Below are 17,660 nucleotides of genomic sequence, written 5' to 3'. Positions count from 1 at the left end.
AAGTGATGGTCACTCATTTGAACCTTACTTTTGAACAAAAAATTATGACACAATATATAGCACAAGATTTACCATTATACTCATGTCAGCATACATTTGAGTGGTGCTAAGCTGTGTTGAGCATGTTCATATTTTTACTCAGTCAATGTCCAGAACTTTTTCCTGTTAAAAAACTGAAATTCTCTGCTTATTAACAATAAATCCTACTGATTCCTTCATTCCGCCCCTGGAAACTCTCCATGGAGCTTTCTAATTCTATGACCTTGACTACACTAGGTATTCTGCACCAATGAAATCATATACTATTTAGACTTTTGTGCCCAACAGACTGCATTTGGCATGATGTCCTCAAGATTGATCTATGTTGCAGAAGGTGTCAGACTATTTTCTTTGTTAAGGCTGAATCATACTCCATTGTATCAACATGCCACAGTTTGTTTATGCATCATTAGTCAATGGATTTGAGGTTGCTTCCACTACTTGGCTCTTTGCTGAGATGCTTTTAATATGTTCCCACTTTCCTTGACTCTCCAGTCCTATGCCCCTTCCAATGACATTGGCCTCAAGCTTTGCCCAGTTTGCAATGCTCTTGCCCCAAGTCCCTCTCCTGTAGAGGCATGATGCATGTTCTTTCAGTCCCTTGAATTGTCCAGGCTCATTTCTGATTCCCAGCCATTGTTGATGCTGACTTTCCTGCTCTTCAGTACCCCTGTCCACCACGTGAACTCCCATTCAGACTTTTCATTTCCATTGAGCTGGTATTTCCCTAGGAGATCTTCACTCTTCCACCACTTTCTCCCATGCCACCGTAAAAATGCCTGAATCTGCAAACCCCATTTTTTGGCACTACTGTTTCATGTAGAATATTTGATAATCAGGAGGAAAACCCTTTTCACTTTTCCTGTTAATTCCTGGAAGTATTAATAGATGAAGCACTTGTTTATTAAACAAGGGACTGTTGACACTGAATGTAAATCTGATATAGCCAGAAGCTGTTGTGTGCTTCTTGGGGAGAAAGACCAACAATTGGGGCTTGAGTATTATTCTGGCTGAAAGAAGAGTGGAATTGAATTAGCAGAGTTTCAGGGGATACCTGTGCTCTGGACAGACAGAATACTATGCATATCAAGACAAAAAAAAATATCATTTTTTAAAAGAGGAAACTTTCATGAATTTTGTTTCATTCTCAGTATTACCAAGTAATTCTAGAGAGTTATGGCAATCACAATGACCCTGTCATGTCCACTAATAATGCAGGGCTGACATGTTTCTACAGCGTTCTGAACACTTCATACATGTCAACCATTACATCATCCACAAGTCCCATGAATTGAATGAGGAGGTCATGAACTCCACACACTCAACAGAGTAAAATGGTGAACTTTGTTATAATTTAATAGTGCACTATGGTTATACATTATAGTTGGGTTCACTTCGACACAATCATACATGCATGGGATATAATTTGCTCTACTTCAGTCCCAAGTGACTGTGATTTTCCTACTCTACTTTTCCCTCCTTAACTGCTAGTATTTATTTATTTAACTGCTAGTATTTATTTATTTATGCTTTATAGATATGCATTAAGGAGGCATCCACTGTGGTCTATTTATATTGCACACAGCATAAATTTGTTAATTTCTTCTGCATTTCCTTACCTTTCCCATCCATCTCCCTACTCCCTGGGTCTCCTTCTAGTCCTCTGAGCTTACCTCCATCTTTATGATATCAGACCCCCCACCTGATTTTCCCTCTTACTTTACTCTAGATTCTGGATATAAGCAACAACATCTACCTGTATGCTTTCTGAGCCTGGTTTGTTTAAGTCAGCATGATGTTCACCAATTCCATAGTTTTACTGCCAAATGCCATAATTTTGTTCTTCCTTATAAATTAGTAACTGTCAACTGTGTATACACACCATGATTTTTAATCCATGCACCTATTGATGGGTAGCTGTGCTATTTCCACATCTTTGTTCTTGTGAATTATGCTATTATATTCATTGATGTGCTGCATCACTATAATGTTTGACTTTAGAGATGTGTAAATACCAAGGAGTGGGATAGCTGGGTCACATGGGGTTTTTATTTGAAGCTTTTGTGGGTACATTCATACCAATTTCCAGAGTGTTTGTACTAATTTGCATGTCCACCATGGATGAGTGTCCCCTTCCCCCCACATCCTCCCCAGCATGTACTATTTGTGTTCTTGATGATTGTCGTTGTGATTGGAGTGAAAGGAAATCTCTATGTAGTTTTGATTTGCATTTCTGTGATAACGAATGTTGTTGAACATTTTTTTATGTATTTCTTGGCCATTTGTATTTCTTCTTCTGAGAAGTATGTGTTCAGTTCTCCTGACAAAATTGTCAATTTGCTGGAATAAGTTCATGTGTCAGGATTGTGTTGACTCTTTGATATAAAGTTCCTTTGAAGCACACTATTGCCTAAACTTGTCCCCATTTGTGACCCATGTTCAAGCTCTCTGCTTGATCACACAGTGTTGCCAGATTCCATAGACTCAACTTTAGTCCATACCCTGTCCTTGGACAACTGTTATGTCTGAGTGACAGCAGAATCCAGGATCCACTGGACTACAGTGGTCCTGGGTGACTCCACTGGCTACAGTTATCCCTAGTGCCCGTCGAGTGCACGCTGCATACAGTCTGCAGTTATCCTTGGTTGATGCGATAGATATGAAAATTCTCTCATCTCAGTCCCTAATTCCTAAAAGCATGAAACCCATTCCCATACGTTAATCAGAAGGAAAGGGAGACTGGACGCAGGATCCAGTGACATTCTACTTCCTTATCTGCAACTCTAAAGCAGAGAGAGAGAGAGAGAGAGAGAGAGAGAGAGAGAGAGAGAGAGAGAGAGAGAGAGAGAGAGAGAAAATCTATTTTAAAAATACCAATAAACAGAAAATAATGGCTTTCTTCAGTCCCATGAATTGACCAGTGGCATTACTTTGCAGCACTTGCTATGGGGTCCTGCCCGTGAACTCATGCTCAGATCCTGATCCTCTTGTTCTCTGAATGATTCCAAAATTGCTGAATACAAAGAAACGTTGGGTCACCAGTCACAATTTGCTTTTATAACCAGTTAATTTGTCAACAAAAAGAGTTAATGATTCTTTGAATCATCAATGATTCTTTTGACTTCCTTTACAGTAAGTGTGTTCAGTAACCTACTGGGATAAATGTCACTCTGCCTCTGCACCTGCAAATTAGCACAGCCACTCTGGAAAGTTCTATGGAGATTCCTCAAAAGACTAATGGAACCCCAAGGTGACCCAGCAATCCCACGCCTTGCTATTTACCCATCTCTAAAGTCAGAATACTATAATGACGCTGCTGCATCAGTGTGCATAACAGCATCACTCACAAGAGCCATGTTTTGGAAGTAGCCCAGGAACACATCAACAGGCGAATGGATTAAGAAAATACGGCATTATATACACAGAGGAGTATTACTAAGTCATGACAAAAAATGAAACTGTGGACTTTGCTGGTAAATGGATGAAACAGGAGATTGTTCTGCTAAGTGAAATTAGCCAGACTCAGAAAGTGAAAGGTTAAATGTCTTGCTCATATGCAGAAGATAGAGCAAAGTAACGGGGAACTCTGAGGTGGGGGCTTTGATATCACCAAGATAGAGGGAAGGTGAGTGGAGAAGAAATAGACTGAGGGGGAAGGGAAGGGTGGAAGGGCAAGCAAGTGCAGAATGAAATGGATAAAATCATGCCATGAGCATGTATAAATACCCCACAGTGGGTTCACCTTCATGCATATTGATAACGCATGAATACATAATAAATGCTAGTAGGTAGAGGAGGAAAAGTGGGGACGGAGGGCATAGTCACTGGGCACAGAATGGGAGGGAGTTAAACTCCATGTCTGAATGGTTATGTTAGAATGAACCCCACTGCAATGTTGAACCCCAGTGCACTAACAGGAGCATAGGAAAGTCAAGCATTTGACACTGTCGGGGGGTGGGCTCAGGACGGCCTCATTCGTTTCATAGGTTGGTGGGATGCTGTAACGGGTCACAGGTATTAGGTGTTCAGAATGCTACAGAGACGTGTCAGCCCTCCATTACTGTTGGACATTCACAGTGTGACAGGGTCACTGTGAACGTGACATATTTCTCTAAAATTATCTGACAATAGTAAGAATAAAACAAGATTCATGAAACGGTTTCCCCTTTTAAAAAAGGTTGCTCTTGTGGCTGGGCTTGTGACGCCCTGGAGGAGCACTTGTCTAACATGTGTAAGGCCTGGGTTGAATCCTGAGCCCCACACAAAATAAATACACAAGGAAAAGAAAAGGTTTAAATATAAATCATTAAATTTAAAAAAGGTAGCTCCTTTTCTTCATGTGCATATTATTCTGTCAGACAACAGGTCCCCCTCTGCAACGTTGCCTGATTGGATCCACTTTTCCTTCAGCCAGAATACTACTCATGCCCAGTTGTTGGTCATTCTCTCCCAGACACACACAGCAGTCTGTGGCCACCTGAGGTTTAGGGTCAGGATGAACAGCTCCTGGTGTCATACACAGGCGCTTAGTCTATTGATACACCCAAGAATTAACAGGAAAAGTGGCAATGTTTTTGCTCCTGGTTATCATACATTCTACATGAAACACTGTTGCCTTCAATGTGGGGCTTACATTTCTTAGACGGTTTTCATTTTACTGACAGAAGACCATGGGGACTGACAAAGATGTAGGTGCATCCTGAAGCATTCCTGGAATTATGGGCCCCCTGGATGGGCGTGTTGCTTGACTATGTGGAGCTGTTGGTCTCCGAGTCCCCTGGCACTGAGAGTGCTCGACCAAGGATGAGGCAGAGCTTTGACGGACCCTTGATGTGGTAGATATGAAGATTCTCTCATCTCGGCCCCTAAACACTGACAGCCTGCAGCCCACTCCCACAGGTTAATCAGAAGGAAAGGGAGGACTGGACCCTGGAGTCAGTGACAGTCCACCCTCCTATCTGCTGACTCTGAAGCAGGTTCCTGCCCTTTAGCCTGAGAGTCTTCAGTCCACTGTCCCTCTGTCTGCTTCCAGGCTATTATTTATACACTGTATCAGTCGGTTGCATGTAAAAATTCTACTTTGAAAACTCTTCAAATGCAAATAAGTGAGAAAGAGTGGCTTTCTCAGGTCTCGGGGATTCATCAGTGGGGTTATTTTGCAGCATTGCCAAGGCGTCCTGTCGTGAGATCATGTTGAGGTCACGAGGCTCATGTTCTCTGAATGAGTCCAAAACTGATCAACACAATGAAACTTTGGACTGCCAGTCACCATTTGTTTTATAACCAGTTAATTTGACACCAATAATGTTAATGATTCTTTTGAATCTTCAATGATTTTTTTTAATTTCGTTAAAATAAGACTGGACTCAAAGTCTAGTCTCTCAGTATCTCCCACAAGGTCCAATGGTGTGAACCTCAGCACCAGGCACAGAGGAATCATCATCATGACAGATGGCTACCTGTGGTTTGAAGGGTTACCTTTCCCTTCTATCGATTACAGCTATGAAGGCCTAAAAGAAGCATGTACTAAATTTGTGATAAAGGATGAAGATACAGTTTTGGTGTCATACCCTAAGTCAGGTAAGGAAACTAGAAAGGAACTGTCCAGGAGAAAGGCGAGGGCTGTGTTCCTCCCCTGCTCAGCAGATGGAGTTCATGACCTCTACAGCCAGTGAGCCCTGCTTGGGGGAGGAAGGGGCAGTGCCCCAGGCCACCACCATTCAGACTAGGACACAGTGACATAAGTGCTCAGCAGGGGTCATCTAAGCTACTGCAGGGAGATACAGGAGTGAATCCTAATGACATCCAGGCATCTGTGTGGTGGCCTGGGAGAAGGGGTGGCAGAGAGTGATCAGTGAGCACTTAAGGGTGAAATATCAGCTCCATAGAAATGAAAGAGGGAGTGGGAGGCCACGGGGTGAAGAGGGGATTTTAGAGCAGGAGGGTCCGCATGGACAAGGGCTGGGAATCAGACAGGAGCCCGAGAAATTCAAGGGACTGAAAGGACATGCATCATAAATCTATGTGGTGGGCCTGGGGGCAGGGGCATTGCAAACAGGGCGAGGATTGAGGCCAGTGTCCTTGGAAGGGGCACTGTGCTGGGAAGTCACGGGAAAGGGGAACATATAAAACCGATCTCAGCAAACAGCCAAGAGGTGGAAGAAACCTAAAATCCTTTCATAGATGAATGCATAACAAAATGTGATGTGTTAATACAATGGAATACAATTCAGCCTTCACAAGGAAGAATAGTCTCACACCTTCTACAATATAGAGCCATCTTGAGGGAGTCATGCTCAATGCAATATTATGGGCATAAAAGGACAAGTAGTAGGATTGCAATGGAGCAAAATACCTAGGGTTCAAACAAAAAGCATGGTGAGTTCCAGGGATGAAATATGGAGTGACTAGGGAAATGTTGTTAATTAGGCAAGAATTTGAGTTTTTGAAGACGAAAAGTATCTGGACATTGGAAGAGCAAAATCAGGAAGGTGTTTAACATGGTTAGCACTACCCCACTGCATGCTTCAAATGGGTATGATGGTAAAGTTTGTGTCATGCATTTTTACCATCATTTTTTTGTTCGCAAGTCATGTTGAAATGAGTGACCATCACTTTTACTTTCTTACCTAGGAACCCACTGGTTGATTGAAATTCTCTGCCTGATCCACTCCAAAGGCGATACCAAATGGATCCGATCTGTGTCCATCTGGGATCGGGCACCCTTGTTAGAGATAGATTCAGGATACAAATTGTTAAAGGAGAGAGAGGGCCCACGGTTCCTGACCTCTCACCTCCCCTTCCATCTCTTCCCTAAGTCTTTTTTCACTTCCAAGGCCAAGGTCAGTGCCAAATTTTGATCAGTGCTTTTCCCCTTCCTTGTTCCCAGATAACGCCTCCTGCAGATCTTGCTGGGGTGTGTGCTCCCTGGGTAGGTTGGGCGAGACCTGAGAGTCTCAGATACTAGTTTAGGTTGATGTAGCCACAACCAGACCACACTAAGGTGCAGGAATGTGAGCCATTGCACAGATTAGCCCAGGCTGAATTTGGGAGTGAAGTGACTGGCTAATAAACACCAGCCTCTTAATATGTACATATGTACACAGTTAGGCAACTATCCCCCAGACCAGACTAGAACATTCCTGCTGTCCAGACAGTTCCCAGGCTCCTTGTACCCATCAGTGCCCACCACCTGAGGGAAACTCCCCCTGCACTTCAGCTGCAGATTGCTTTGGTGTATTCCTGAATTTTGTATAAGGCATCCGTGCTGCATGGATGTCCTATCTGTGAGCTTCCTCCATGGTCTTGAGTGTGAGAATGACTGTGTGTTGCTATGAAGGTAAATATACCATCATTGATCAATTCATTCTGCTGTTAGTGATCATTATGGCAAAGCACACAAGTGCCTCACCAACACCATCTAGAACTTTCCTGAAGATTCCCAGGTTGGATAACCTAATGTGCTAGAATGAAGAGGCAAGGTCTTCCTCTTCTATTCCTATAATGGGAAACTAAAATGTATATTTGATGAATGAATGCTATAAATAATTAATTAAATGAATCCATTGATGTTCAGCAGATATTAAGTAAGAACTGCCTGGGTAAAGATGAAAAGCAAGGTGGGAAAGGACTGATTATTACTGTTTTTTTTTTTTTTGCTTTCTCTCTCTCATTTTCCTTCATTTAAGGTGATATATATCATGAGAAATCCCAAAGATGTCCTCGTGTCAGCTTACTATCATTGGTCCATGACAAAACTTCCTAAGAAACCAGAGTCACTGGATCAATATTTTCAGTGGTTCCTCCAAGGCCACGGTGAGTCTCTGTGACTACAGATCTGCGTCCACACTGCTCTCCTAATTGTGTGGCATGACTTTTGTGCTCTTTTCTGTGTATGTCCCGTGTATGAGAGAAAGCAGACAACCCTTGACGCTGTGAGCCTGGCTTCCTTCAATGAGCATGCTGGTCTCCAGTTCCATCCATTTTCCTGTGAATGACATAATTCAGTTTTTCCTTATGACTGAGGAAAACTCCGTCACATGCATGTGCCACATTCTCTTTACCCCTTCCTCAGTCAGTGGACACCTAGGCTGACTCTGTAACTAAGCTGCTGTGAATTGAACTGGCATCAACATGGGTGTCACATATTGCTATAGTGGCTGACTTTAATTCTTTTGGATGAAAACCAAGGAGCCCTGTGACCAGGTCATATGGTGGTCCCACTCGTACTCTTTTCAGAGGTGCTGAACTGATTTCCATGGTGGTTGTACTAATCTCCAATCTCTGTGGTGGGTAAGCATTTCTTTTCATTCATATCCTTGTCGCATTATCATTAATTGTGTTCTTGACATTTGCCATTCTAACTGGAGTGAGACGCAATCTCAGGGTAGCTTGGATTTGCTTTTCTCTAGTTATTAAAAATGTTGACTTTTATTTTCCTTAAATTGTTGGACATCATATTTTTCCTTTTGAGAAATGATTGTTCATTTACCCATCCATTGATTCGGTTATTTGGGTTTTGGTGTTAAGATTTTTGGGTTCTTTATACATTCTGGATATTAATCCTCTGTCAGAAGAGCAGCTGACAAAGATTTTCTCCCAATTTTTCAGCCCTCTCTTGTCTCCTTACCATTGCTGTAAAAAAGCTTTTTAGATGGATGCCATTCCTTTATCTATTCTTGGTTTTCTTTCCTGAACACGAGGAGTCTTGTGGAGGAAGCTGTGCCTGCGCCTGTATGTTGTAGTATAACCACTATGTTTTCTACTAGTAGTTACAGTGTTTAGGGTCAAATTCCTGTTTGCTGATCCACTTTGAGTGTAATTTGTTGCAGCATTTAGCTTCATTCTTCTACATGTTTTCTTAGTACCATTTATTAAACAGACTGTGTTCTCTCCAATATTAGGTTTTGGTGTCTTTGTTATGAATCAGATGATTGTATCTGGGTGATTTGTCTCTCTCTGTGTTTTCTATTCTAATAAATTGATCTTTATGTCTGTTTTATGCAGCACAATTTTTTTTGTTATTGCACCACTTTAGTATGATTTGAGACCGTGAAGAATTTAAAATGGGATATCTTCAGCACTGTTCATTATGTGTGTGTGTGTGTGTGTGTGTGTGTGTGTGTGTGTGTGTGTGTGTGTGTTGGGATTAGACCCAGTGCTTTGCAACACCATTCAAGTGCTTTACCACTGAGCATCATTCTCAGCCCTTGATCATTATTTTTATTGCTGAAAATAGCTTTGAATTTTTGTTTTTCATGAAAATTATGGGACTATTTCTTCTATTTCTGTGAAGAATCTCATTGGTATTTGATGGAGATTGCACTGAATTTGTAGATTTCTTTTGGAAATGTGGCATTGGTTAAATTCTGGTTATCCGTGAACATGGAAGGGGTTTTCACATTCTAGTGTCTTCTTCAATTTCTTTCTTCAGTGTTCTATAATTTTCATTATAAGAGGTGTAACTGCTCTTTGGGTCGAGTAGTAGGCCAAGGGTTTGTTTGTTTGTTTGTTGATGTTGTTGTTTTTCTGTTCCTTTGAATTGATACCAGGTATTGATCTCAAACCAGATAATTATTGAGCAATATTTCTTTTCCATTTTTATATTTTATATATAAATAAGGTAGTCTCGCTGAGGTCCTTAACTCTGCTAAGTTGCACAGGCTGATTTGAACTTGCCATCCTCCTGCCTCAGCCTCCCTAGCTCCTGGGATAACAGGCTTGCCCCACCACACCTGTTTACCTAAGTATTTTTTGAGACCATTGTGAGTGGAATTGTATTTTTGGTTTCTTCCTCAGCAGATTCATTATTATTAGGGATTTTTCTATGATGATCTTGTATCTTCCTATTCTGCTGAATGTGGTATCAGTTCTACAAGGGTTTGGGGGCAGCTTTAGGGGTCCTCAAACATAGCATGCTATCATGTGCAAACACTGATAATTTGGCTTCATTCTTTCCAACTGTATTATTTGGATCTCCTTCTCTTGCCTGACTTGTCTGATTAGAGTTCCCAAACTTCGGTTTAATGAGTGGTGAGAGTGCACATCCTTGCTTGTTCCTGGTTTTAGGAGAAATTCTTCCAGTTTTCCCAGGTTAGCATGATGTTTGTTTTGGGTTTGTCACATGTAACCTTTAGGATGCTCAGCCATGTTCTTCTCTCAAGGTAAAATCTACTGACGTGGTGAAATACATTTATGAATTTGCATATGGTGAACCAGACTTACATCCCTGGGATGAAATCAACGTGCCTTAAAGTATAATCCTAAAGTGTCAACACACCATGTCCTGTGTATACTCTTAATAGAATGTGCTAACATTTTAATAAGGTTTTTGTATCTGTGTTCATAGGAATATTGGGCTGTTGTTTACTTACATTGCATCTTTGTCTGCCTTGGGTAAATATGCTACTGGTTTCATAGAATGAATTCAGAAATGTTCCCCTCTCTATTTCATCACCTTGTTTGAGGAGTATTTGTCAATTATACATGAATCAAGCTGTCAGGGTGTTAGAGTGACAGGGATGGCACAGCCCTGTTTCAGCAGTGTGTCACCTGCACCCCTGTGCCTGCCCCACAGTGCCCTATGGATCATGGTTTGAGCACATTCGTGGCTGGATGTCCATGAGAGACAGGGAGAACGTCCTGCTGCTGAGTTATGAAGAGCTACAGAAGGTGAGCACCTGTCAGATCCAGCGCCTGCAAGCTCCTGACCATCCTTGCTCCCTCTAATGTCTGTGGTCTCAGTATCTGCTCTCCAACTTTCTGTAAATTGTAGCTCTTAAGGGTCACTAAGAGGAGATGAGCCCTTGGTCTCCATTGCAGTTTCTTCATTGATCTGCCCCCAAATCCAGGCTCTTCTTTCATGTCTTCAAAGCTTTCCATCTGGCAACATCTCAAGGGCCCTTCCACACACCCAGGCAGAGGGCAACGGCTTATGCTAGCACCTGTGGCTGCCAAGGTTTCTGTGTGCAGGACCTATGATGCTCACAGACACCTCACCATCAGAAGGGACTGGGTAGAAAGCATTAATCCCAGAGTTGTGTCCACATGTCTGGCTTCTCCCCTTGACTGGCCAGGTGAGATGAAGGAGAGATGTCACTTTGTGTAACTCTTGTGAGAGGTCAGGGGCTGGAGTAATCCCAATGGCTTACAGATGAAGCTCGGCACTGGTGGGCTGGGTGCCGGGTACAGCCGGGTAACAGAAATGACTTCTAATGACCTGTAGCACAGCGTGGCCACTATAAACAATGATAATCAATAATGCATTTCAAAATAGCAAGTGAGGAGGATTTTGAATGTTTTCAACTAAATCAATGATTTATGTCTGAGTTCGTGGATGTGCTACTTTACAGATTGGATGTCACACATTGAATAGATACTCATTCTAACTTTATTTTTCTGTTATCGTAGAGGAATGGCACACTGACTTGCACATAGATGTCCACTTCTGGATGTGAGTTTAAGAGCACCAAATGTAATTAATACATTTAAATTACATAATAAATTAATGTAATTTAAAGTATCTAGAAATTTTTTCAGAATTGTTAAGCAATGTAAGAAAAACCCCTTTCTGTTTCTCCCTCCTTCTGTCACCCATAGCAGTCTCCTCTCGTCCTGATGTCATTCCTCTCCTCTCCCCCCATCCCCCAGCCCTCCTAACACCTTCGTTCCTATCCTCCCTTCTCCACTGTGATTCCCTCTCATCAACTCGCTCTTTGTTGTTCACCTTTTAGGACCCAAGAAGCACCATAGAGGAGATCTGTCAGTTCCTGGGAAAGAAGTTAAATCCAGAAGAACTGGACTCAGTCCTCAAGAATAGCTCCTTCCATGTCATGAAAGAAAACAAGATGTCCAATTCAGAAACGTTGCCTGAAACTTATGTTGATAAGGAATTCAAAATTACAAGAAAAGGTAAAAGCTCTGGTTTCAGAATGTGTGAGAATACTTGGAGGGAATTCTGGTGTTTCCCACCAGACCCTTAGGGTTAGGGTGCTTGAACATATTGACTTGAGTGATTCATAACCCAGGAAACCTCTCATGTGCCTTGTGGAAAAATGTTTCCACGGTTCTGGGAGGGGCTGCCGTCCCTGGAGACAGCCGATTCCTCCAGGGGAGGAGAGTGCGTCTTGGAGATGGTCATGTCTGGGCCACACCACTAGTGACTTACCATAGAGAACTGCCCTAAAGAAGAGATACACAGAGAATGAGCCAATAGGTGAAGTAGGGACTGGGTCATTTGTTATGGGACATTGGAAGGCCTCCTTCCTGTGAAGAAAGATGAATTATATCTACATTTCAGTTTCATGTCTTGAAAATGTCTACTGCATGTACTCACAGAACCAGTTTTTCCAAAATTCACCCAGTTCACATGTATCTGAAATGGCAATCCATGGAGTTTTTATACTAAATGCTTCACAAGATATTCAAAAGATCAGGATTCTTGCCACAGAGTGAGGCTGAGCACAGAGCCATAAAACAGGAGTGGGCTAGGGGTGTTCCTCAGGGGGAGAGCCCATTCCCAGCAGAAGAAGTCAAGAAAGCTTGTTCTAATGACAAATGTATCAATGAACATGGGCGTAAGAATCAGTGGTTATAGGATAACAATTACATAATAGACATTCCTGTTTATATTCATATGAGTATAATGTTTACATGCATATACAACAGATATTGTTATATTTTCTGTTAATTAATTTGATTGGCCTGCTATGTGAAAATGAATTCCTATGATACATAAAATGGCACTATAATCAGATAAGGAAAGCGTCTGACTTATGCCTGTAACTTTAGCTTCCATTTGGCCCCCACCACTTTCCCACAGGGTAACCCTGACAGGGCATTGTTTAAACTCTGTTCTGTAAAACAGGGTATTATGCTAGTATATTACTCATTCTTTTTGTTTTAAATAAATGACACGGAATGCATTACAATTCTTATTACACGTTTAAAGCACAAGTTTTCATATCTCTGGTTGTATATAAAGTATGTTCAAACCAATTTGTGTCTTCATACACATACTTTGGATAATGATATCTATCAAATTCCATGGTCCTTTTAATCATTTTAAAAATTGTTTCTTAAACATTTACTGTGTCATTCCTTGAAGTATTAAATCTTATATAGTTTATAAATTTTTTAGATGTCCTAATATTTGAGACATGCATACCATATGAACATTCAAAAAGGAAATGCATAGAACATATCATTTTGGTCATTGCTGTGAAGTCAGCAAGGATGGATTTGTGTGGTTAGAACTGAGAGCCCCACTGCACTGGAGTCAACAGTTGAGTTAGGCTAATGGACATGGCATAATGTGTCTGCTAGGACAGCACTCTGTTGAGGAGCATGAAAGGTAAACACCCTGAGGAGGGAGCAGCCTGGCAAGCTTGAGGCTGAATCAGAAGACTGTGTCATGGAGCAGAGAGAGCCAATGGGTAGTCCCAGGATGGAGTCTGAATCAACCAGGACCCTACACCTAGAGCCTCAACATCACCAGGGAACTTGGCTGAAGGAGACTGGAAATCTGGGGAGACATGAGCCAGAAGTGACTGGGGCCACTGGCTCTGCCAATGGATCCTCATGGTGCCATGTGCAGAAGAACTTCTCACAGAGAAGAGTTAAAGCACAACACTAGCTGTGACCTGCTCTGATCACCAGGTCAGAAATTTTGTTGGTTTGGACCAAAGTGCTCAAACCCAAGTGGTCAGACTTAGTTATAGTCCAGATCTTCTGATTTACACCCAGCCTCACTGCGTATGGATTCTGAACAGATTGCTTTGGAAATGGAGGGCAGTCAGGACACATGTTCCAGACAGGTAGAAGGGGAAATGCGCATGTTGGCCAGGCAGGAGAAGGCCTCACCAATGACCCAGGGTCACTCTGCTGTCTACACAGAGCAGGGAGGAGGTCGCCATCTTAAGACCTCTCCCTAGATCTGATCTGTGTCTACTTCATCTTTTCCAGGCATCTATGAAGACTAGAAGAATCACCTCCCAGGGGCCCAAGCTGAAGCCTTGGATAAGGTTTACCAGGAGAAGATGGCGGGTTTCCCCAAAGAGCTGTTCCCATGGGAGTAGTGTCCAAAAATTCTGGATCTTTTATGGATACTGACATTGTTTCCTGTCTTGAGATATTTACAGGATTGGGAGGTTCTTAATATAAAAAACATTTCTATGAGAAAGGGAATGAAAAGATAGGATAACATAAAGAACCAATGAAATGTAAAATAATAGATGAGCAAAAGGAAGTCTAGTCGGTCAGAGGAAGGAGAATGGGTAAGGGGGTGCCCAGGAGAGAAAGAGGGATCGTGACATAAAATTGATTGCATGGATGACTTTTTACGGAAGAACTCAACACTATGTATAACAATACAGCTGTGTCAAAAAAACCCAACAATTTGCCATTCTGCTTACTTGAATTATATGTTTTTCTTCTCTAATCCCTTGCCTGTTGAAAACTACTAGCATTTCCCTATTCACTTCACCACATCCTAGCTTTTAAATAATCTTCCTAATATTTCAAACACATAGAGGCCTACAAAAATAAAATGAATATCCCACCATTGTGTCTCATTTTTAAAACAAGAAATAAATCATAGAACCAGTTGAGGTTCCTTTCTATTACTTGTGTCTCCTGAATTTATTATGATGATGATCTGGAAGAGTGAAATTTCTAATAGATTTATTTTCATTTCCAGTGGTTTTTACAGCATAAAAAAACAAGTGCTATGTTTAGAACTTTTAAAACATATGTAAATGGACCTGAAATAAAAGGATAATTTGACATCAATGTACCCAAGTTATCTCATCTTGAATACAGCAAAATAAATACAGCAAAATAAAGTGAAGTAAGACAATGGGCCAAACAGGCCTCGGGAGCGCCACCTACAGGTCTCCGGTTCTGGTGCCTTCTGCCCACTCCCAGCCCAGTGCTGCTTCCCTTGCTCTCTTCCTTCAGCACCTGGGCTCCCTCTCTTGGCTTTGTGGTGAGAGCCTCCCATCTTCCTTGGCTTCCTAGCTGAAGAACCTCAATCCTTCTCATTCCCCAAGAGCTTGGCCTCAAATTCTGGGCCTTTTTGAGAGTGAAGTGAATGAATTTATTCCAGTGACTGTTCTGTTTTCAAGTAGTGATGAGTTTCCTTCTTTAAGAACTTCTAATGTGCTGATTATCTGGGCTTGGTGTAGCTTTTTCCTTTGTCTTGTACCTGTGTGGTCCAGGATGTGATCAGAGGCCTGAAGGCAGTCTTCATTGTTAATTCAGGCTCCTCTTACAGCCACTCACTATACCCAAGCTCTGAATATGCACAACTAAGAGGTAGCACCATGGAGAATGTCTTGCTTTATACAATTTGCCTGCTGTGTCTTCCATGGCATTTATTTTTGGTAAAATTAAACAAGCAGTAAACCCTTTCCTTCCTGATGTTGATAGGTCAGTACTTTGGGCTGACTAAAAGGAATGATCCATGAATTTCTGTATTATCATAGCTATATTCATATTCTCTATCTTTCTCTCTCTCTCTCTCCCTCCCATCATGTCTCCCTCTGTCCCATCTCTAGCCCCTCTCCTCCCTCCCTACCTCTCTCCATCCTCTCTCTCCATTCCCTCTTCCCCTCTCTCTGGATTTACATAGCCACAATCTGAATAAGTTCCCCTCACTGTTGAGAACAAAGGCAAGTATTACCCCAATTACCTCAAACTCTGACCCTTTCAACAGAAGGATATTATGCAGAAACCTATAGAACTAAAGTTAGAAACAGGTAAAAGCACTAAAATTCATCATAAATGAAGATGCGATTCAAAGGACTGCCACCATATTCACAATCATCAAATTTAAGAAGGAATATAAACATAGTGATGCAAGAAGAAAAGAAAACTATGTTTAAAAATAAACACCCTTTTAGAAAGTGATTATATATAGAAGACAGACACAGAAATAATTGCAATTTCTAAAAAAGAACCCAAAGTTTCTCAACAAGAGAAAATTCATAAGATAACAAAGATAATGCATTCCACTATTGTCATGTATGAAAGAAGTAAAAAAAAAGATCTTATCCTGATATATCCATAGAGCAAACCTTAAAGGGAAACATTTACCCTGAATAGTGAATGCTAATTCATATCCAAGTAAAATTATGTAGCTTGAAGCACCTGATAACTCTAAGCTTTCCCAAAGGAGAAAGTTATAAATAACCCTTACTTCTAACTTCTAACTAATTGGACACATATGGTGCATTATTGTTGACCATATGGCAAACTGTGCCATGGAACACCAGGACATATTTCTCCAGTCTACCTGTAAAATTGTACCCACTGACCAAACTTCCTCGTCCTCTGCTCCTTACCATCCCTGTGTCTGTTAAGCACCACTCCGCTGTTCCGATGTCATCTTCTCTATATGCCATTACAAGTGTAGTGTGGGCTTTTTTGTGACTGATTGATGTCACTTATAATGTCCTGCATGTCCATCCATGCTGCCATAAGAAATAGCATTGCCTGCCTTCCTTAGACTGACCAGATTGCATTACTTATATGTGTCACACTCTATTTTTCCATTCAACACTTAACAGACATTTAGCTACCAATTTTATCAGATTATCGAATATGTCACAGCAACGTTCATTGGTAGATAAATATGAGGGAAATGCTATGAAACTATTCATATAAGTGTGTGCACCAATAGTTTTTTAACATTTATTTTTAGTTGTAGTTGGACACAATACCTTTATTTTATCTATTGATTTTTATGTGGTGCTGAGGACCGAGCCCAGGGCCTCACACATGCTCCATGAGTGCTCTACCACTGAGCCAACCCTACCTCTGCACCAACAACTCTATACCCAGCCAAGCTGTCTATCCAGTATAAAGGGTCCAGACAAAATTATGCACAATATAAATCTCAGTAATTGTTCTCACATGCTTTTCTGGAGGAATCCACTAGGCATCAACACTGTTCACTCTCCATAAATAAAATACAGTTTTACCTGGATAGATACCAAGACCCACAAAAAAAATCAGTAAATTCTGTCCACACAACAACAATGTCATAAGACTTAGCTCATGCCAGAATAAGATGACGTGAAATTTTGATCCCCAACACATATTTACCAGCAGGGAGAACTTAGAATGTTTGATTAACTTTTAGGGCAAAGTTTATCCATCAATAAATTGCATTCATACATTTGCATGCTGTATGAAGTTTGGGGTTTTTTTTTACCTAGATATTGTTTTATTGCTTGCCACATTATATCATGTATAGTACAACCAATTTATGAGTAAGTTTCTATTGTAATTGCTTTATGTAAAGGAAAGTAGGGCACAGAGCAGTGTTCACTGTATAGTAAATATAGAAGCTAACAGTTGAATCCAGAGAGATGACCACAGAGAGAGCATCTGTAAAATTTGTAATTAAAATTACGATATTACTCAGCGGCAGAAATGACAATCAAATTCTATTTCATTCAAACAGCATCACAGGGATTTCTATCAAACTAAACATACTATAAACAAAATATGTGTATTTGTTTAAGTTTTTCCATGAGCAATTGGAAAACCTTCCCACATCGCGAACATAAAGGCATTGGAAAGAGTTATCCAAGCAGCCCACACAGAGGGATCTATTGTGC

The 17,660-nt window shown here is 41.2% G+C and overlaps 1 protein-coding gene across 2 annotated transcripts; it reads left to right on the top strand.

Annotated features, from left to right (window-relative positions):
- The first annotated feature begins 5,400 nt into the window (after positions 1 to 5,400).
- On the top strand, positions 5,401 to 14,660 carry LOC101962512 (sulfotransferase 2A1). 2 transcript variants are annotated; one of them, XM_013363515.4, is made up of 6 exons: positions 5,402 to 5,619; positions 6,673 to 6,881; positions 7,728 to 7,854; positions 10,616 to 10,710; positions 11,772 to 11,949; positions 14,002 to 14,660. In XM_013363515.4, the coding sequence occupies exons 1-6, from the start codon at positions 5,484 to 5,486 to the stop codon at positions 14,016 to 14,018; spliced, it is 762 nt and encodes a 253-aa protein (XP_013218969.2). In that variant the 5' UTR covers positions 5,402 to 5,483; the 3' UTR covers positions 14,019 to 14,660. The 2 variants fall into 2 exon arrangements, with proteins under 2 accessions (XP_077887880.1, XP_013218969.2); XM_078031754.1 differs by lacking the exon at positions 6,673 to 6,881 and having other exon boundaries at positions 5,401 to 5,619.
- The last annotated feature ends 3,000 nt before the right edge of the window (positions 14,661 to 17,660 follow it).

The sequence above is a fragment of the Ictidomys tridecemlineatus genome, chromosome 15 (genome assembly GCF_052094955.1).
Source record: "Ictidomys tridecemlineatus isolate mIctTri1 chromosome 15, mIctTri1.hap1, whole genome shotgun sequence".
Classification (NCBI taxonomy): domain Eukaryota; kingdom Metazoa; phylum Chordata; class Mammalia; order Rodentia; family Sciuridae; genus Ictidomys; species Ictidomys tridecemlineatus.
The sequence above is the reverse complement of the archived record's forward strand: the minus strand, read 5'-3'. Positions and strand labels throughout refer to the sequence as shown.